General features: G+C 39.9%; 2 protein-coding genes across 3 annotated transcripts; one reads left to right on the top strand and one right to left on the bottom strand.

Annotated features, from left to right (window-relative positions):
- Positions 1-3680: 3680 nt before the first annotated feature.
- On the top strand, positions 3681-5079 carry LOC134222971 (regulator of nonsense transcripts 3B). Its single transcript, XM_062702114.1, has one exon. It carries the CDS (start codon positions 3791-3793, stop codon positions 5042-5044), a length of 1254 nt encoding a protein of 417 aa, XP_062558098.1. The 5' UTR covers positions 3681-3790; the 3' UTR covers positions 5045-5079.
- A 2106-nt stretch (positions 5080-7185) lies between these two features.
- LOC134226004 (zinc finger protein 853-like) lies at positions 7186-19534 on the bottom strand. Of its 2 annotated transcripts, XM_062706510.1 has the most exons (5): positions 19274-19534; positions 17834-18071; positions 15452-17245; positions 7678-7750; positions 7186-7572 (listed from the first exon to the last, which is right to left on the bottom strand). In XM_062706510.1, exons 1-4 carry the CDS (start codon positions 19312-19314, stop codon positions 7718-7720), a joined length of 2106 nt encoding a protein of 701 aa, XP_062562494.1. In that variant the 5' UTR covers positions 19315-19534; the 3' UTR covers positions 7186-7572; positions 7678-7717. The 2 variants fall into 2 exon arrangements, with proteins under 2 accessions (XP_062562494.1, XP_062562493.1); XM_062706509.1 differs by having other exon boundaries at positions 7186-7750; positions 19274-19533.
- Positions 19535-22337: the final 2803 nt, after the last annotated feature.

Raw genomic sequence — 22337 nt, 5'->3', positions numbered from 1 at the left:
AAACGAACCACAAAAAAATTATAGGACAATTCCAAAGCTAAAAAAAACCCCGAAAGAATCTGGAAGAAAGCCTAAAACTATTCTAAGAGAACTGCTAAAGATTCTTGAAAGAACACAAAGATTGCTGGGGAACTCCCGAAAAAATCTTCTAGGGATCCTAGATGAATTTCCAATACAATAATTTTTAAACGAACTACAGCAAAAAAAAAAATTCTGGAGATTTCTGGAGGAGCTACTTCTACTTGAAGGACATACAGAACAAATACTAAAGGAATTTTCTGATGGAATCCTGGAAGACCTCCTTGAATTAACTTGCAAAATAAAAACAGTAGAATTTTCATTCGCGAAAAATCTATGAATATTTCGGGTTCTAGCGGACGCTTCTCATTATAGTTGATTAATTACTGTAATTACGACGCGAAGTTGAACTGGGGCACTAGATCCAAAAAAAATATATTTCCCTTGCTATTTACGTCGAAATTGTTCTGAAAAAGAAAAACAAATTTTCTGCAATTTTTTATCAATACCAAAGTGACGTTTCACAAAATAGCAACCCAGTATGGGGCGCTAAATTTGGAAACTCACGGCTAATTTTGAGTTGCGTTCTTATTTTACATTCCCGTTTAGATACCTCCGGTGTACAAGTGAGTCCCTATAAAGGGCCCGGAAATAGCGATAGGGACCCAGATGGGGACTCCCGTGGAGGTGCTCTTAGTGTGTAAATGCATTCTCCCTTGTAAAAAAAAAAAAAAAAAACACTGATGTGCAATTCGGCATGTGTAAATACATGTTTGTTTTCCTTCTGCTCATAACCTCAAAATTGATCGAGTCATCACGATGGTTGCGAAGGAGTAAAAAAATATATGGCAATATACTCATTGTTGGCCTACCCCATTAGGCCAGCGCGCGCATCTATCGCCGTAGATCAACATTGCTCGCAACCCTGCGAGAAAATTGCTATGACATTGAAGTGACAGGTATTCCACCTGTCACCGGGTGAGTGGTCAAACGTGGATTAATAGAAAACGTACCTAGTTATGCTTATGTCTGCGAATCTTAAATTGAATAATCATATACTAAATGCTCTACTATTAATATTGGTGAATATTCTGTGCAAACCAGTAATTTATATTGAATTCTACCGGTAAGACTAATAACATGCAAATAATTAAAATAGATCTTAAAACATGCGTGTTTATATAGGAGGCACCTGAACTGTACCGCAACTCCTTTGTTTCAAGCTCTTCCAAGAGCCTATTGTTCATCAAAACCGGTAAGGAATAAGCTTTACGAATATCTTCGAATGGCATAATTATTTCCATAATTTATTATTAGGACTATCCCTAGAATTGCTATAGCTCACCACGAAATTATAAGAGGGAACTAAACGTGAGTAAATCTCTGTCTTATATTGTTAAATTTCACTACACACTTATTCTCGACTCTCTTGTTCGGTAAATTTTTTTACGGATTTACACCGTAAAGCATAAAAATTACCGAGAAAATCAGCAATTTCATTGGAAATTACTGACTTCCTGTAATTGTTTTCAAAAACTCAGTACTAATATATATATACTGTAATTTTTAGTACTGAGTTTTCGGTAATGCTTGATGTTTACCGGCATTGCGCCATAAGTCAGTAAAAATAATTACTGAGTTTTCAGCATACACCATATTTACCAAGATATTTACTGAGTTTTCTTCAGACAAGAATGACAACTTATGTCAAATCACTTTCCTCGGATTTTCAAGTTTATCACGACGACATCATGGCTTATATTTTATCCTACGCTTCTGGATCAAACAAATTCATTCAATTCGGGCTTTTTTGCTCTTCATTGCTTGCTAACGAAGCCGGAAAAGTTATGTGTCTGCGGAACCTGACAAAAAAGCATACTGGAAAATTGACTCGGAGATCTGTTTGAGAGGAGTTTTTCGTTATTCCAGGACTCCAGATTGGGGCCCAGAACTTAGAATTAACTTGTCCATAACATGAATGGCTCAGTGACAAAGATGATAAGTGCTGGGAACAACTTTTTTGTAAACATGATAGAAACCGAGATAGAAACAGCATTTCTTTACAAAATGTTCGTAAAAATCGAGCAATTTCGAATTGATTTTTTTGTAAACTATTGAAAACAAATTGGAATGCAACTGTTCAGTGTCATGCATAAAAAAAAACATTAATATCGACTTTTGAAAAAAGTATTTATTTCATTTTGGATCATAATTTTGAAAATATTTTTACTGGAAAACTCAGCAAATAAAAAGTAAACAAAAATTTACTGAACAATTCTCGCTTAACTTTTCAAAAGGACCTAAGTAAAATTTGTTTCATGAATTTATGTGAGTACTGCAATCAAAAGCTTTCGTGTTGTTCTGTTTATTGCGCTATTCAAATTAATTCATGAAAAAAATGTTACTTAGGTCCTTTTGAAAAGTTAAGGGAGAATTCAGTAATAACAAGTACTGATTCGATCGGTACTTTTTGACAATTCAGGAGCATTTTGTATTACCGAGATTTCAGTAACTGAACTAATTACTGACTTTAGTCAGCTGTTCAAAAAGTCAGTAAAATTTTACTGAGTTCGGTAATTGAAAGTTACTGTGTACCTCTAATAGTAAAGCAGAGGTTCATAAAAGCATGATCGCGGAGCATTCGATCAAATATTATATAAAATATATTACATTATTGAGCCACTAATTTATACAAAATGAAAATTTTCTCCGTAGGAATATTATATTCTACCTATAAAACGGATAATCTGTGTTCATCATTTCCGTCTCGGAGAATAATAATATCGGAAAATTCCCGTTGGAGTTAATCCAACACTCATTTTTACCCAAACTTTGCTGAGTAGCACCATCTAGGAGTGTTTGTTTTCCTTTTATCGCCACTCACACATTCGGACGTGAGAATCTCAATTGTTATTATATATTTGGGAAAAAAATAAAAATAAACTTAGTTTGAGATTTGTATTATTTGTAACAAATATTTTCGCATTATATTTCGAGTGGAAAATTAGTAGGAATGCAATTAAAAAGCACTTGTTATAAAATTTAACGGGATTCAACAGCTGATTGTAGCAAGAATGTATGTAAACAATCATAAAGTCATGCAGAGTCTTGCGCATTTGTGCCCCCTCATGCAGGATGGGAAGAGAAATTCGAAGAGCGGGAAATGATTGACAGCTAAGTAACTGCAACATAATTTTGCTTATGAGATTGATTTCAAAATATCCCTCTACTCGCTTGAGAACAGAAAAGAGGCTCCACAGACAAACAGACGTAACAGCTAGAACAATTTGTTTAGAAATCCATCGCCCACTTGTTTTACCACCACCTAACGTGCATGTTGTACGAAACAAAGTTTAGTACGACAATGTCAACAGAAGGCGCTAGTGTGAGATGTCAAATACAAAGGCATACGATGCGCGCGCCCCTGGATGTGAAACTAGAAAGCAGTTGAATTTAAAACGACCGTTGAGCTCATGGTCGATGGAAATTTGCTCAGTGTTACGTCTTTTTGTCTGTGGAGGCTCTATCCGCAGCACCCAGGTTTACATTTTAGAACCAAATCTATAGATGTCGCACATGTTGGGGTAGGGATTTAGTGCTGCGCCTTCTCCCCCTGTTTTGCTTCGACTTCGCGAATTACTTTCAGTGTAATTAATTTTATTATGATCTGTCAAACTGTACCTTAAAAACAAACATTATTTTCTGGCCAAAAATCGTGAACTTTGGAATTTTTGCTTTAAATTAATTTAATAAGACATCAAACGTTATCAAAATGCTACCCGAGGCGCTTTTGAAGCGCCTTGCCAAGCGCGGGATCATCCAGAATGATGGACAAGTTAGCCAACAACAACGAACTCAATCCCGGCAGCAGCAACATTCAGACTCATCATCCGGAAGCGACGATGACGAATCCATGGAAGACCATCGGGGCGAAACCGACATGAACAATGAGGAAATTATTGCCGAAGATTATGATGAGGAAGATCAACAGCTAGTGAATCCGGAAGCGTTCGAATATCCTTTGCAGAAGAAAAAGATTGCACCCGCCGTCGATTGGACGGAGAAAATCAAGCAGAAGATGATCAAGCGGTACGGGTTCCAATCGGTGGATGGGTGTCAGAATAAATACAACATCTACCATCACTGTTCCATGTACTGCGTGAAGCGTTACGGTGAAGTGGAATTCGAGATCGAAAAAGAATACGAGAAGAGGGTTAAGCGCTTGTTGGAACGTTATCCGTTGCCGCGGCACTGGCGGAAGGAGTACGACATCGGATGTAAGGCATTCTATTTCTACAATAAGGAAACACGAATCGTTTCCTGGCTTCCACCTACACATCCAGACGCGAAAATGACTAAGAGCGCCAAAGTGCTTCGAAAAGAACTGATGGAGAATTCCAAGAGTCAGGATAATGTAAGCGACGGACCACCGAGAGCTGTCATTGTAGAAAGCTACCCTCCGGTGCCGAAGCCGCCGAATCTTCCAAATCGTGAACTGATGGTCGGACCTGTTGGGGAAAATCTCAAGCCTCCCGTGGTGAATCCCCCAAAACGTCCGTATCCGAACCAAAAGTATCCAACTTTCCGGGACGACGACAAGCGCCCGCGAATGATGGGAGGCCGTCCCGATCGAGGCGATCGGGACCGCGAACGGGATCGTGACCGAGAGCGCGACCGGGACCGGGATCGCGATCGTGACCGCCGTGACAGGCGGGAAGATCGTCGCGATGACAGGCGCGATCGTGACCGAGACAGGGACCGTGACCGTGGTGGCAGTGATCGGCGTGGTGGAAAATCGTCGGGAACGTTGGACCCGATGGATCCGGCTGCTTACTCGGATATACCGCGAGGAACCTGGGCTAGCGGTCTGGAGGCGGCATCCGGTGCTAGTAAGAAAGAGAAGAAGGACGATACTAAGCGAAAGGGACCAGCTGGCAAAAACGATGACTCGGAGGATGAGCATGAGGTGCTAAAGGTGGCACCAATACAGGAATTTACCCAGGAAGATGATGAGAAGGATGAGTAAGGTGAGTCGAATATGAAATACATTTATGCCATCTACCTGTGTGTCCTATTTGTGAGAATAGCTCTTCGAAATCCTAGCCATCTGATATTCCGGTTGTAGAGTTTTACAGACTGCTTGCCCATACGTGTGATTTTAATCTTTAGCCCTTGTAATGCGGACAAACAACTTTTGTTCAAAAGGGAATTAAAACATTAATACGAAAAAAAAATTTGGATGCCTGAGATTTTTTTTATTTCGTTTATTTGATAGGCTCAGATGTCGTATAAAACAACTTAACAGAGCCATAATCTTTTTATTATGATAATATTAGATAAACATTTTTAATGGTTTTCCTAGGGATTGGAAAAGACGGGGGTTTGACCCGATGTAAGTGTTTTTTCTTCCGCTGCGTCATCCACTGCTCCTCCGATTCTCTATTGTCCGGCGTCTTTGGCATTTCACACGTCGAGTGGTCCGTATTGTGACATTCACTTTGACTCGCACGTTTTCTATTAGATTTCTTAGTACATATTCGGATTGGACACATCCATAACAAACTCAGTCTCCTTTTCCGATTCATGTTCCGTAAAGACCGAAGGATCCTCTTCCACCACTACCGAAGCGGAAGTAACGTTTTTGCTGGTTTGCTTTTCCTGCTGCTTTGCGAAGTCCTGTCGTTGTTTCCTTTGTTGTTCCCGGGGTTTCCGCTTGGGACAGATGTTCATCCGGTGTCCGTGCATTTTGCAGAGCAAACATTTATTCTTGTTTCCATCATAAAATATGTTCCTCTTCCGATTCATGAAATGTAGTATAATGGGATTTCCTTCTTTACATTCATATACACGCCACGTACACCAGTGTACGCGTCATTCAGAGTTCAGAGTCAAATTTCATATTGGCTGGACATAACAACGATGGAGACAGCAGACGAAAAAGGAAGGTACCTATCAGCATTCAGACTTTAGGAATTATTTCGGCATTCATGTATTATACTCTCCCATTATTTTTCAGAACACTTTATATTCATATATCATGGCGACATTCAAGAACTTCGAGAATTCTCATAATTTAGTTCCAATTTTCCTATCATAATCAGTTTTATTCTGGTTTTGTGTCATAACTTAACTTTTTCTGCCCGACGTTTTAAAAATTTTCTAAGCACTTGCATATTTAGTGCGCAATTCTACCTAAATAGTATTTTTATCTGCATCGATGAAGACATTCAAAATGATCCAAACGGGGGCGATGCTCTATTTTTTGACAAAAAAGTTAACATTAATGTAACGAAATTTAGTTGGTCTCATCTGTTAAAGCGAATTCAAATTTCGCTTCTTTTCCTTCACGAAATTTCCCATTTAACACTCTAATCTCTTCACTCAACAGTGACAATAAAATATATCGAAAATCAACTCTTTTTCTCATTCATGCTCACACTAACACAAATATTCGTGTTCTTAAACATTCATGCTCTGCCTCACCGCTATTGCAACCGAACAGTTTCTAGTTACTATTCATAGGTATGAGATAAAAATAATTTATCTGTTTCTCATGAGGAATTATCGCAACCAATTTTAAAAATAATAAAAATTCAACGCATCTAAACTATAGATCACAAAATGAAGCGAATATTTGATTATTTCAGGATGCTTAAGCGAAACGGAATTATATCTCAATTTACTTCGCATATATTCCTCCTAGTTTTTTTTCATTCTTGTAATAAATTTTAGTTTGGAAGAACCGATTACAAACTTCATACAAACAGACACATACTTAGTTCCGATTTTGCTATTACATATACTTTAAAGGAAATAGAATTTATGTCCCATCGTTTTCTAAACAAGAGAGACGTTCGGTTGTTCCATTGTTCTCAATACACACCTCCTTAAACCTAATCTCGTCGTTTCTCGATGAATATAGGAAACTATTCTGCGTTACTTATTCGGGGAAAGAAATAAAAAATAAAGGGAAAAATCGTAGCGCCACCAAATGAGAGCGAGATTTGCGATCCATAATTCGATTTCGGTTTGATACAGTGCTCTCACCAGCAGTGGGGACAAAGCACCATCTGAAACAAGTTTTTAACTTGCTGTTTGTAGCAGGACACTTACTATGTATAAGAACAATACTTAAAAGTTTACGAAATAAAAGAACAAACAAAAGAATAATATCCTATGGGCAACTACTATTGCAAGCGATCCGTATTTTTGTTTTTTTTTCGTTTTGATTTGTATTCGAGAACAAACTTAATCGTAGAAAACATTAAATTTTGCATAAATAAAAATATATATTATGGTCTATAAAAACTGAAACAATAAGGAAATCATCGTTACATTTTCTAGTACTTTCTTACTAACTACTAATAATAGTTATCTTCACTTATTTATACAGACGTATAATTTTAATTCGCTATCCTTTTTGTTTTTCCTTGTATTTTTGTTCCTTTTTGATAGCAATCTGTGCAACTGCTATATCATGTTACTATCGCTTTTCTTTTTCTTGTAGTACATGGGTGTATGTGTTTTTGCAATAATTTCAATATTGTTCAATTGCTACATATATTTAGTGAGAAAGGAGAAAAAAATTTCCTTGTGAGATTTGTTTACATAACGTTTTTGTGTTGTTGATTTGTATTCCTATTTACTATAAAAACATACCGGATTGCTGATGCACAACTGAAGCGCAGTCTGTACAATCTTAAGTTGCTGTATTATGCTGAGAATGTAATACCTGAAATGAAAAAGAATAGAGAATATTTGTTTGGAAATTAAGTTAAACGTCTATTGGGATTACTAAATATGTTTTTGCCTTTCTCGTACAACATAGTTGTACCGAAAGGCTATCATTTCGAACTCCAAAATCGAACTTTTTATAGAAGTCTCGTAGATCCATGATGTTATATACCAATCGACTCAGCTCGTCGAGCTGAACAAATGTCTGTATGTCCGTGTGTATGTGTGTGTATGCACACGAATATCAAAAAACATTAGCCACTTTTTCATATAGTAATTCTTAACCGTTTTCTCGCAACAAGTTGCATTCGACGGGGGACAAGTTGATCACTATTGAATATAATCACGATCGGTTATTGTGTTAAAAAGTTATGGAGAAAATGGTGAGTTGAACCATATACGGTTGTTTGGTTGTTTGCCTTACAGCGTTTGCAATTATTTATAATATATGTGTATCACACTAAGGCAAAACCAACGGATTAAATCGAGAAAGGCATCGTCACTGCTAGGTGGATTAATCTGTTTTTTTGTTCTACTGACATTAAAATTATATTTTTGCCTTTCTCGTATACAAAGTATACTTAAAGGCTATAGGATCACTCCAAAACCGAACTTTTGATAGAAGGCTCGGAGACCCATAGTGTTATATACCAATCGACTCAGTTTGACGAATTGAGGTGATGTCTGTATGTGTGTATGTATGTGTGTGTGTGTGTGTGTGTACAAAAATGTGAGACACACTTTTTGGTACTTAGCATAATTCGATTTGCTCGCAACAAGTTGCAGTCGACGCGGATTGCGGTCGAGTTGTTTCCTATTGAAAATTGGCTCTATCGCTCATTGCGTTCCAAAGTTATTGAAAAAACATTGTTTTTCTGCCAAGGGTCCCCCCTTGGGAAAAAAAATTCAAAAACGAAAAAAAAAAATTGTTTTCAAAGATTGCAGCAATGCATTTAAGTGACCGCAAATGCATATGAATTGATGGAAAAAGTGAAATATATCCCCCTAAAGTGCTATTTCGACCGCTCTTATGTGTTTTTCTTATTATTTTAATGCGCGAGAAAGGCACCACCAACGCTAGGTGGATTGATCTGGGTTTTTTTTTTAAGTTTGAACATCGTGTAGCAACATTGCCAATCTACCAGTCGCGATCTGGTACGATGCCCTCAATCTTTCTCATATTGCACGCATTGAATTTTCACCGCAATCGCACGTTGAGCGGACTCTAAGCTCCTGCAACTACCAATCTGCCTAATAGACACTGTAGGGAAGCTACTGAAGAAGTTAATCCTGAACAGACTATAGCCGTTGGTACGGCAGAGGTCGCTGCGCAGTAATAACAATCAGTCTAGTTGAGGAATGGTTGTACAGCAAGAAGCTACAGTAGGCGCTTCATAAAATGGAGATGAAAGTCGTCAACAACCGGAGATCTGTGCAGAAGGCGACAATTAGAATGGCGGCTGCGAAATTACCTCCAAGAGGTCTCCTAAACAATTGATCGACGATAAGTTGATCTTAAAATGTCATGTCCAGCAAGCGTGGCGATTTCAATACTGCGGTACCGAAGTCCAGTCCAGTATGGTCGTCGGCGTTCTGCGCAAACTGCAACACCCGAAATCTGGAGAATACTTATAGGCTAATGTAAGAGTTATCTGTGGTGAGAGTCATTAGCGCACATCGCATTGTATCTCGCGAGGCGGCATGTGTACTCGCGGGCATGATGCCTATCAAACTGGTAGTGAAGGAAGCGGAGTGCTCCTCAGGGGCACTGGTAATGTCCGAAGGAATATCTTCTTTATTGTTTGATTCATCAACAGACAACTTAGGTCCTAATGATGCTTATCCTAATTAATACTAATAAAAGTAATTATAATAAAATCATCGTTAATTATGAACCATTGCAGAATAAGCCCTTGTAAAATTACGACGAATCGTCTGTCGGGATAGATTAAAATCAAAACATGGGGCAACCCCGTTGAATGCCCGCTGTAGACCCACCATCGCTCCACGTTGTCCGTAATTCGTTCTTCGAAAAGGTATCCTCAGCATTCCGTTATTTCGCAGTGCCCGAGGTCGAACGTTCAAGTTTACTGATTCCAGAATTTCAGGGCAGTCGATTATGCCTTGGAGCGTATCAGCAACGACCATGGCCCGTGCAATGTCCCTCCGCAATTGTAGGCTTTCAAGATTAATTAATTGACAACGGCTGCTATAACTTGGTAACCGGAATGGGTTTCGCCATGGAAGCAACAGAAGAGCAAAACGAATGAAGCGACGTTGAACAGATTCAATTCTTACTGATCCGTTCTGGTAACTAGGATGCCATACAGCGGAACAATATTCCAGCGTAGATCGAACCAGCGAACAGTACAGGGATTTCAAGCAATAAACATCGGTGAAACCCTTGGCGACGCGAAAGATGAATCCTAATGTTCTAGAAGCCTTCTCAATCACGTAAGAGACATGATTCTTGAATGTTATCGTATATATGTTATGCGTATCTAGAATAACACCAAGATCCTTTATACAGTTCACACGTTGCATCACAATTCCATTGAGCTCGTAGTTGTAAATTATTGGCTGATGTACACGAGTGAAAGAGATCACGGAACATTTGCTAGGATTGACAACCATCCGGTTCAATGTGCACCAAGCCGCAAATGAATTAATATCTTGTTGTAGGTCCGAAAGAATATCAAGGCAGCAATGATAGCCAAATGGCAGAGGTAGTAGGACAACTCGACTAAGAACAGGTGGAGCCAATAGTCCCAAGTGTTGCGGCATAGATAGCAGAGGAGTGCTAAACCACAGACAAACAGACATAACACTCTTCAAACTTCCATCGTTCACTGATTTACTGGTCAATTCAAATAATCATTAGTTGGCCAATCGATCACTCGTGGCGCGCGCATCGTTTTTGCTCGAGTTTGACGTTTGCTCACTACCGCCATCTGGTTCGTGATTTGCCCAACTAACGGAAATCAACAGATGTCGTTAGTGTTTGAACGACGATGAAATTGATGAGTAAATGTTCAATGTGTTATGTCTGTTTGTCTGTGGCTAAACTTTGGCTTTACTTAGCTCTTAACAGGCCACGGATGTTTCAGGTGGTATCTGCATAAGTTCGGGCGGCAGATTGATAAGATTTCCATGAAGAATTAGAAATTTTCTATAAAAAATTAGGAAATTGTCAATAAAGAAATCAGGGTATAAGCAATAAATAAATATAAAATTTCCACAAATAATGCAAAAGTTCCATAAACAATTAAGAATTTTCTATAAAAGAAAAAAAAACAAAATTTCCATGAATAAATCCCGCCCACGACTTTTTAAAGGATTTCACTAGGAAGGAATCATCTTTGAGAAAATTGCTAGAACAAAAGTTATCGAGCTTAGCTTAAATTAGTGACAGACGAAAAAAAAGTGTTTGATTGTAAGTCAATAGTTAATTGATTGTTTTCAATAGTTTAACTAATTGTTTTCAAAATCAATTATATTTGCAGTCTAATGGACTGTCTGGTGCCAAATATTACATTTTGTTGTTAAAACAATTCGATGAAGGTTAGAAGGTGCAAAATTTGATAATGCTCGACAGACACTACCATGGGCGAGAGAGGTTTAAAGGAATGCATCACGTCTGAGTTTTTCATGCTGAAACGGATCATGTCACTCATTCCCCAAAAAAACATTTCGTTCCAAAAACTGTTTAAAATCAATTTGGGGTCAATCTATTGTTTACACACCCAAGAATATCTATTGGTCTATGTGTTGAACTTTAATTTACTGTTAATTTACGAAGGAGAACAAAAGAAAACCTACGATGATTGAACTCAGTCATGATTTTTTAGATGCTGAGTTGGGTGCGGTTCAACTCACGATTGATTTGAATCGATCATGAGTTTTGAAATTTTGAGTTCTTCCCAAAGTACCACGGCCGGTTTCGGGAAACTTCCTAAGTAACCATGATGCTTTATAAGCTTGTATAAAATACAGCCCCAAAGTTGACTTGGGTTCTCGTCGAAGAAGGGTATATCTGCCGTCGAAGATTATCCGAGTGGTCCGCCATCGCGATTGAGGCAGGAGCTGAATGGCTCAACCAATAAGCTGGGAGCAGAATGTCTCAAGGCCATCGAAAATCGATTATCGAAGTAGGCTACGCCCACCCGTTTTGGAAGAGCACGAGCTTTCGCTTTATTGCTATTTATCGCTTCGTACTATTCACTTCTTATTCAACCCGACCCGAAGTGTCGTAGCGATGATACGCACGCAAGCACGAATGAATGCTGTCGCGAAACATTCGGCCTTATGCAACGTACACACCAGTCAAGCAGTTTGACGAACATTGACTCCACCCCAAAGAAAACGCTTCAGTTGCTGCTTTGTTGGAACGTGTGTGAAGTTGTTCGAACAACCATTTGACAGTTGGCGGCTCGGTTGGAAAAAATTAAAACGGTTTGATTTTAAACGTCTTACTAAAATTTCACAAAAATGATAAATTGGTATTTTTAGTGAACTCTTCCATAACTTCCTTCATATATAGTACATATATAGTACATAATAATACTGTCAAATTTGAATTTAATTTTAAATTTCTTTTTTTTTTATATTATTTTATTATCATAAATGTTACCCGTAACAGAACTAAACAAACCCACCCACCCCCTAGACAAACTGTAACATTTTGTAACGCAATATTATGTACCCACCCACCCCTTAATGCGTTATGTAATTTGTGAATGAGCCCCATATATTTGTTGATGGTTGGTGCTCAAGTTGGCGCTTCGGTCGTTCGTGTGTGATGTAAAACTTGATGGATGTTGGAATAAACGAGATGTGGAATCAATGTTGGTCAAACTGCTTGACCGTGTGTACGTTCCATTATACATAGCAGCTTATTCGACATTGTAGTGCCAGGGATGTAGTGAGTCGGATGGGCTGTTCATTAACAGTCTTTCATTCGTCGTCTAGATTACAGTACACATTAGTCGAAGAGATTCTTCGGTTTTTCGTATGGGCTGTAAATAAAAGTTTGCGCGCGGCTGTCATGAGGTATCTACCTAATGTGTGTTAGTAGAGCTAAGTTTAACAAAACAGTTCAATCAAAGTTTATTGCCTATTTCCGGGGATTAAACCACCCGACTTGGACGTTAATTTACAATGTTATGGAAACTCATATGTGAATATGTACGTTATGTGGAAGATATTGATTTGGAAAATGTATTGGAGGTAACCACTTTCCCTCCGATGGGACTCGAACCCATGACCCTACAGTACGCTAGACTGGTGCTTTAACCAACTAAGCTACGACCTCCGTCAGACCTCCGTCGGCCTTCGCAACCTAGCGGCTACTGAACGAGCTCGAGATTTCCAAATTGGACGCATAGTCAAATCACTCGCAATCCATTTCTCAAGCCAACACTACCACATGTGTATAGTACACGTCCACATTAGAGGAGCGTGAGTATTTAGAATGTCTGGCGGCTATACACATTCTTCATCAGCAACTGTACACACCAAATTTATTTATCGTCGTCCAGCAAAATTAATTGCTGGAATTGCTTCAGTAAATGTCCTGTTACTGAAACTTCAGCTAAGTTGGTTTTGTTAGCTGAAAATCCAGCAATTCTTCGACATTGCTAAACATCCAGCAATGTATATGTCAAACACTTATATTTTTATTCGTTCATTCCATTCGCCATGTTGCGACAGACGATGAAAGCCAAGGCGAAAGCGGAACCGAGGAATAAATTGATTATTTGTGCTTTGGAGATGACAACAGTTTGTTGCAGTTTGCAGCCTACATATTTATTCATGACTCATGTTTTTACCATATTTTCAATGAAAACTAATGGCAAACACAAACTTAAGTTTTTGCTGAAAAACCAGTAAAATTTTAGCCGCGATAAAATTGCTGAAAACCAGCAATAGTTCTGTCAAAACGCATTGCTGTCTTGATTGCTGTAAATACAGCAAAATATTTTGCTGAATTTATTGGCAAACAAACGTTGCATGAAGAAGAAGAAACATAAAGATGATATTCGAAAAAAAATGCACGAGGAAGCATACGTAGAAAATTTTGAAACTCTTTTTAAAAATTCTAGAAGCAATTTAATTAAAAACGGTTATCAGTGCGGGGTCGGAAATATCTTATACTATGTATAAAGTGCAATATCACTAAATCAAAATTTTAATCGAAATGATGTGGTTATTATACAATATAAGAAATTTTCGACCCCGTACTGCTAATTGTTTTTAATTAAATGGCTTCTAGAATTTCTAAAAAGAGTTTCAAAATTTTCTACGTATGCTTCCTCGTGCAATTTTTTTCGAATATCATCTTTTCTGTTTCTTCTTCTTCATGCAACATTAGACTGACTTAGATTAGACTGGTTGAACAGCACAAAAAATCAGCGAAAAATTGCTGGTTTCCAGCGAAAAAAAAAGTGGGTAAGCTATTTGCCAGTCGGTCGTCAAGCTCAGACCCGACCGCATTGCGTAGGCAAGAGCACGCAACTCAGGTTCAGTTCAATTTGGCTCACCAAATTTTCGTTCTGCAGCAGTTGAAAGACAGAACTAGTGGACCATAAAAACATTATCAGTTTCAAGGACTTCAAGAAATTGTTGACAATCGCCACAACATACATGCGAGTTGATTGTGAGTTTGAATCACATCGTTTCTGTCCTGTGTCTATAGTGCGCACCACAACGAATGGAAATTTTGATCATGACGAGGTACGGGATAGGGATCCTGTTACTAAACATTCCAGTAAACGTGTGTAGACTTGGTGCGGGTGCAAAGGAGTCGTCCGACGTCTAATTCTGCAAGGTTGTATTGATTCCTCGCCAGAAACGTTTCAAAACGGATTCAACTTTTTTTCCAGAACGCTTCAGATTTGTGGCTATGACTATGGGATCAACAGTTATAGCCAGAAAACAATTTTCATACAAAAACACGCTAAGAACAACTCACTTAGTATATCCGTGTATCTAATACACGAGAAAGGCATAAACACCGCTAGGTGGATCAATCAGTGTTTCGAACTTAATCTTTCGCATGCCTTACATATGCACAAATGGAGATTTCAAACATGGGACGAGAACAAGTTTTATTTTCTTTTGTCTCCGCCCCCTTAAAATTTTATGATTAAATTTTAATATTTCAGGGGGGTTTCAAAGTTTTACCGGAAAAATAATAAAACTTTAAACTTTTATAGCAAATTCTAAGAAAACTGATGAGTTTTTCGATTTATTTTTTTATGTCCCACCCCCTTCATTACCAAGAAGAGACTAATGGGACAAAAGAAGAATTTGTTGAACAAAATTTTCAAGCGATTGCTGGCTTATCTCTCAATCGAATGCAAAATCTATATTAATAAAAATGAAATGGTCTGTGTTCGTATCCGCATAACTCGAAAACGGCTGGATGGATTTTCTTCATTTCTTCAGCAAATATGTTCGTTATCGTTTCCGACGGGTTTATATGATATTTCCTCATGCGAAAAACACGCATAAGGTAGATCAAATCGCGAAAAACTAAAATTAAGAATCGTATGGAAATTTTGCATGGGTTGTTCTCAACGCACACATCCGCCTACTATGCAGGACAACGTCTGCCGGGTCGACTAGTGTCTTAATATATATTACAAAAAAATGAAGCCCTTAAACAAATGAGGTCAAATCAAAATCATCTTGAACTTACCATATGCATCACCAGAATCTCCTTCGTCTTGAACGAAATGGGACACAGTTTGCACTTGAACGGTTTGTCGTTGTCATGTTCCGCGTAAATGTGCGCCTTCAGGTTGTTCAAGTGTACGAAATTTTTCGTACAACTGTCACACTTGTAAATCTTGGGCCCCGTCGAGTTGGCTTCACTTTCCTCGATCTGCTGCAACAACTGCCGGTGCATATTGTTCTTGTCGATCCCGTTGGTGATGACCGTCGTCGCCGTTGCCGTCGCCATCGTCGGTGGCGGCACCGTACTGGTGGTGGGTTGCGCAGCGACAGCCACACTGGTCACAATGGTACCACCACGCGCGGTGGTCGCTATCTTTCCTCCACTGATTACGCTGTTGGTTCCTGTGGTGACGACTATCGTTGCCGCGGGAGGTTTGTTATTGTTGGTGCTCGCGTTAACGGATGCCTCGTCATCTACAAGAATGATGTCCTGCTCTTGCGTGGAACTGCTGGCTGTTACCATTAGAGGCCGTTTTTCGTCACCAGATTCGACCCCAGTGGCCGGCTTCGGGATCTTAGTTTCATCGATCATCACTTCGAAATCGCAGTTGTCGGAAACGGAGGAGCGTGTACTGACGGACGTGGTCGTGTGAGGAGCTCCGTGTGGTGAAGGAGAGTGAGCTTGCTGTAAGGTTTGCGGTCGTTGTTCAGCAGCCTGAGCAATCACAGTTGCGGCGTTGGATCCGTTAATACTGTGATGGGTGTTGCGGTGTGACTTGAAATCTAGGTATGAAGTGAAGGTCTCAGTACATCGATCGCATTTGTAGATTCCATTATCCGAGTGCATTTCTATGACGTGATTCTCTAGGCGAGTCGGGAGACTGTACGTCCTGAAGCAAATGTCGCATTCGTACCGCTGGGACGAATGCGCCTTCAAGAAGTGCTGCTGACATTTCCTCTGCTTAGTGAATGTTTTTGAGCATTTGCCGCATCTAAACAATACTTTTGCGTGGTTCTTCATATGTTTCTCGTAATTGTGCTCATATTTGAAGCTAGTTTTGCAGTGTTTGCAGACAAACGGTCGGTCATGCATGCCTCGAGAAGTCATACCACTTCCCACCTGGGATTCGCCTCCTTCTTCCATATAGACCTCTTCTTCCGGGAGGTGTTCAATAGTAGTGCATTCGATTTCAGTTTGATTATCGTAGCCCTGAGGCACATAATTTGCGGCGTTAACATAACCTTCGGCCGTCGTTTGAATGGCATAGGTATCGTTTCCATCGGTGTAGTAAATTTCATGCCCCTCACCAGCTTGAATAGTCTCGCCTTCGCCGTATCCACTAATGTGAATTTGTTGCTGCTGCGAAGAACTAGATACTGTCCTGACATCGCCCGACTCGACGTACTCGGTCATGGTTCCATCGGCGGCCACGTATTGAATGGTTTGTTGTTCAACCACTTGCCCTTGATGATGCTGATGTTGTTCGCTGCTTTCCTCTTGAAAATCTTCATCGGCATCGGCCGATTCATCGATGGCCAGCGTAATGTCATCCGTGTCGTCGATGTATTCCTCTGCTTTTACCTCTTCAACGATTTCGTGCTCTATCGGATGGCCACGATGGATCTGTTGCTGTTGTTGTTGCTGTTGCTGCTGCTGTTGTTGGAGATGGTAATCTTCAGCGGTCTTGATTTCATAATACTTCATCCGAAGTAGCTCATCATTTTCAATGCACTGTCGTCGGAAGTGACTATATTCCTCAAGCTTGCTTTTACAATTGACGCAAATCGACGAAGGAAAATCCGTTGCATACGTAACCTGGAAAAAACGATAGAAGATTAGGCAAGACTTTTGATTGGATTGCTCGATACGTGCATCTTGTTTAAAATTCATCGTAAATCAATACATATTACTGGAATTCTTTAGAGGGCTGCATTCGGTAATGTCGCAGTTGATTCTATGAACACTGCGTGAAGCAAATGTGTAAAATTTAGTAATTCACATATGCGTGTGTAAAATACCATATATGAAAAACGGTTTCAACGTCTTTTTCAATATTTTGGATGGGTTGACATTACGATGTCCATGCGCACATTACATTAAGAACAGCATCACCAAAATGGCTTAGTCCAAACATTGGTAATTGATAATTCTTTTTTTCGAAGAATAGAAAGGAGTCACGAGTTTTGTAAATAAAATTTATAATGCAATTCGATACTAACAAGAGATGTTGAATTGCCGGGACAATATTCAAGTTTCGAAATTTGCAAACTTGGGCACCTGATACTTCGTTGGCCTGTTTATTTGGTAGCTAATTGCCATTTGATTTAAACACAACGTAGAAGTTAAATTCATTGTAGAAAGATAAATTCTAAATTTTTGATCATCTAACGATAATGTAGTTACCTGAATGGTCGTTAAATCCAATATTTTCTGCAACAGTGGTTCATCCGGGGTGTCCTTAGTGTAGTAAACCGGCTGGAGCCTCGAATTGACCGTACCCTCCGTTAGGCACAGCCTACAGATGTTCATGTTTAGACCAATTTTGACTGTAACGGTATTGCCAGTATTGACACTAGGAGCTGCATTGCTCTTGTTGTTACCTCTATGATGGTGCTGTCCAGCAACACCTCTGATTCTGACTCTGTGGACAAAAACAAAATACATAAGATGCTATACATATATGCTGTACAGTGAAGACTAAATTCAGTTTTCAAGAAACATGATAGGCCTATTATTGTGTATGCATTTCATTATGGAGCAATCTCGATTGATCAACGTCTGACTGTCGAGATTTGTTTTCAGCTTTGTGCTAGTGCCTAGCTCCCATGTATTTTGAAGGATCGTCTAGAAACTACGCCAGACATTCTACTAATATTTATATCTATTTTAAGTAAATCCAGTCGTTTTCATGACATATAATGAAGCATCAAACCATCCCTCACTCCAAAGCCATTGCATAATTTCTGTACGGTCCTTAATACATTGCAAGTTGTGTGTTCACTGATTGCAGCAAGTATGTATGCAGTACCTAAATACAACAACTGCTAGCACGGCAACTACAAATATGAGAAAACGCACAATACATATGAACAGATCTAAACTGAAGGAATCCTCCCTAGCTCAGTCTGTATGATCAACCACTGTTACAGTAATAGCTCGGGTTGGAATTTTTATGTTATTTTTTCAATTTTATCATTTGATAATAAATGCAAAAGTATTGTTCTGGCAACCGAAATATGCTTAGGGTAGACTATTGAAGACAAATTCCTTTCTTCAAGCAGTACGTTCTTCATTTCTCGGTGGTGATATGGAGTACATACAATAATATAAGACTGAGCACAAAAATTCATGTATAATATGATCGTGATACAAGGCTGTCTACCACGAATAAAGTCCGATGCAAGACAAGTAAACCTCGATACTTATACCACGAGTTACTCCATTGCAGTTGGACATATCTAAAAACTGAGATTTAAAATTCATCATTCTGAACAGACTCTGTATACCGCAAATTTATCTGAAACGATTATGTCCCCAAACTGGGGCCGCACATACACATACTCGAGCTCCCCAATGCCCTGAGTGATGGTATTTTGATATCACTCGTAGTCTGTGCATCATTATTATGGCCCCACACAGCAGCAAAAACAACAAAGTGAGAGTAGAGCAGCAGCAGCAGCACCAGAGCCCCCAACAGCAGAAGTAGTGGAAGGCAAAAAAGATCGAAGTTGTATTACAGCGAAGGAAAAAAAAATCTCTCCTTCGTATTCTTCCTTCTGTCATCCATTTTTTCGCAGCTACTCGATTGAAGGCACGGAAAATCGGCACCATCGACCCACTTACCGGGAGGAATCATCCTTGATGACGTTGCTTTCCACCTCCATCGCGAACTGGGACGCGAAAAACGCTTCTAAACGGGGCTAAATTTGCACTTTTCACCAGCAAATTTCAAATTGGGGTTCTCTTCCTTCCTTCTGTTGCGTTTGCTGAAATACTACAACACAGTCGAACCGAACCAACGGCGACTACGACCTAATCTGCGCTTTGCTTTGCCATACACTGACGGGTGATGGTCTCTTGTTGGCCGATGCACACAACGTAGCAGGCACATCCACACAAGCACCAGCCCATTTGCGACTGATGACTGACTGGATGGGCAAGTGTTTACGATTCGCACCACCACCCACTCATGTTCTCTACACCCATCTTTCTCCTTTTCGCCCATATCAGTGTGCAATGCAAGGAGGATTTTGCGAGAACCAGCAGTTCAGGCTGCGTATGTATTGGTGTGTATACGAGAAACCCACCCCACCCCACCGACCTGCTGACGACTGACTTTTGCGAAAATGCTACATAACTGTTCGTGTCATTTGGAACGGTGACACAGTGAATGTTCGATTTTATTGTTATTTATTTGGATGTTTACCTCAGAAAACTTTGAAAACATCATTCCCAAGTAACCAAAAGTTCCTTTAAAAATACGTTTTTCGCTTAATCAGCTTGACTGAGCTGATTAAGCGAAAAACGTACGTTTACAGAAACTTTTAGTTACTTGGGTTATTTCATGATGAACAAGACCACCCGACGATGAGGGTTTCGTTTCGTCATAGCAAAGGTAAACGGTTTTTACTTTTGTAGCTGCTACTGTCCTCCTAGATGGAGTATAGAGCAGTACACTAGGGTAGTTGATATTCTTGCGGCGAAACTAACGGAAGTCGTGGTAGTGCATAACCGCTATGGGTTGCAGCAAGCGAGGATAAGAGTAGGGACCTGCACAGTTAACTCCGTGAGGTCTCTCAAGTATCTGGGCGTGATGATCGATGATAAGCTCCATTTTACGAGCCACGTCGATTATGCATGTCAGCGGGCTTCATATCATATGAGCTGGAATGATGCCGATTGACATACTCCTAGAGGAAGATGTGGAGTGCTACAACGAAAGGGACTCGGTGCAAGTGCGAGAGCAAGCAGAGGGCAGCTTCGTTGCTTAAATAGCAAAGAGCATGGGTCACCGCAGTCAAAGGTCGTTGGACCCACAGACTAATTCCGGATGTGTCCAATTGGGTTGATAGGAAGCATGGTCAAGTCAACTTCCACCTAACACAGGTGTTGTCTGAACATGGTTGCTTTAAAAACTTCCTACACAGGTTTGGCTTCGCAGATTCTGCGGAGTGTCCTGAATGTGTAGGCGAGGTAGAATCGGCAGAGCATGTGATGTTCGCATGCCCGCGATTCGAGGTAGAACGCAATGCCATGCTGCTTATTAGTGGTATGGATACAACCCCGGACAACCTCGTCGAGAGGATGTGCCGGGAGGAAGCTATATGGAATGCGGTGAACACAGCATCTCAACAGATTATGTCGAAACTGCAGCGGTGGTGGCGTCTTGAACAAATCCAACGAGTGCAGTAAGGGCACCTGTGATGCAGTGAACATTTTGCTCACCCCGACAACCAACATGTCGCGGGTGAGCTGCGGGGACCTCAGTATGTAGATATAGAGGTCATTGCGGTTCACGCGCGGTGGTTGTTGTCGGGGTGCTCGTCTCCAACGTGAGATTATGATACGGACCGCTAGGTTACTATCATAGCTTGCGATCGACGGGTGGTGAGGTAGCCACCCTTGAAGTCGATGTTGTGTGTATTGACATAGGCGTGAGCGTTCTCAATAGCCCCCCCTGATTGTATTGGGTTTTGGTTTTAGTGGGTCGGGTAAGAGTTACATGACATACCCATCCCCACACTACCTGAGTTACCTCCTCAGGTGTCTGGTTGCAGATTTCCGTTTACCCTTGCTCAAGAAAAAAAAATGATGAACAAGACCAGGTCCCCCTTGAGGTTCCCTCACTGGCTTCAAGAAAATTAGATTGTTTTGCAATTGTTTAACTAGTTTCCAGTGCAAAAATAACGATAATTTAGACGAAAGTTTAATGAAATTAGTTATTTCCAGAAGCCAAGCCACGGTGTGTTTGTCCGAAGAGGCTTATTTTCAAAAAATCAGTATCTCTAAAACACTCACTACACGAAAGTATAGATTTTCCTCTTTCACGTAGGTGCATTTTTAAAATGTTCTATCGGGGGTCATTTTTTCATACATGTTTGGGGGGGGGGTCAAATCGGCAATCATTTAAGATTTATATGGAGTTTGCACCAAAAATAGTGAAAAAAATAACAATTGTTCTAGATCCCCCGATAGAACATTTTAGAACCTCTCCATCCTCGAATGCGCCCCACGATCGACAAGTCATTTTGCACCTGGTCTGCCCAAGTAACCATGGAGCTATATATGCTTGCAAATAATACAGCCATTAAAGTTGACTTAAAGTGGAAAAAGGCCCCTTTACGATCGGGAGGATCGTAGTATGCTACATAAGAAGACGGACGCACTGTTTCCACGTTCTGCCAAATTTTTGAAAATTTTAGTATTCCTCAATTTGACTTAGTTTTCTAAAAATAAAAAAAACGAACTTTGTGAATATTAGGCCACTGCCTGGAGCCGAAGATGGAAGAATGAGTGCGTTTATATGAATACATTGCACATTGATGAAACGGAACGTGGATCGAGCCATGCTGAGCAGTTTCTGGAGCAGGTGTATCGGTGGATTGGCATTTCAGGCTCCATTAATGCAAATAATCAAACCATCAAGAAAATATGACTATCGAGCAGGTTGGACTACTTTCTAGGGGATAAGTTTCTTACACGATCGTGGTGAATTATACAGTCTTTTTCTCCTAGAAGGAATAGTGCCCGCAAGGTAGGTGGATAATTTTATAATGAAGACAAGTGCTATTAGTCATTAGCTAATACTGTTTATGTGGGCGCATCATTGCGTGATGGCTGTGACGAACCTAACTGATATGAATACCAGAATTAACGCAATGCGAGGCAATTTTTTTACTTATAAAAT

This window comes from Armigeres subalbatus, chromosome 3 (genome assembly GCF_024139115.2).
Source record: "Armigeres subalbatus isolate Guangzhou_Male chromosome 3, GZ_Asu_2, whole genome shotgun sequence".
Taxonomy (NCBI): domain Eukaryota; kingdom Metazoa; phylum Arthropoda; class Insecta; order Diptera; family Culicidae; genus Armigeres; species Armigeres subalbatus.
Note: the sequence above shows the minus strand (reverse complement) of the source record. Positions and strands in the feature narration are given on the sequence as shown.

Coding starts and splice junctions, on each gene's coding strand:
- LOC134222971 (XM_062702114.1), top strand. CDS start 3,791: ATGCTACCCGAGGCGCTTTTGAAGCGCCTTGCCAAGCGCGGGATCATC.
- LOC134226004 (XM_062706510.1), bottom strand. CDS start 19,314: ATGGAGGTGGAAAGCAACGTCATCAAGGATGATTCCTCCCG. Junction 18,072..19,273: donor ATCAAGGATGATTCCTCCCG/GTAAGTGGGTCG, acceptor TTTTGTCCACAG/AGTCAGAATCAGAGGTGTTG. Junction 17,246..17,833: donor TGGATTTAACGACCATTCAG/GTAACTACATTA, acceptor CGTTTTTTCCAG/GTTACGTATGCAACGGATTT.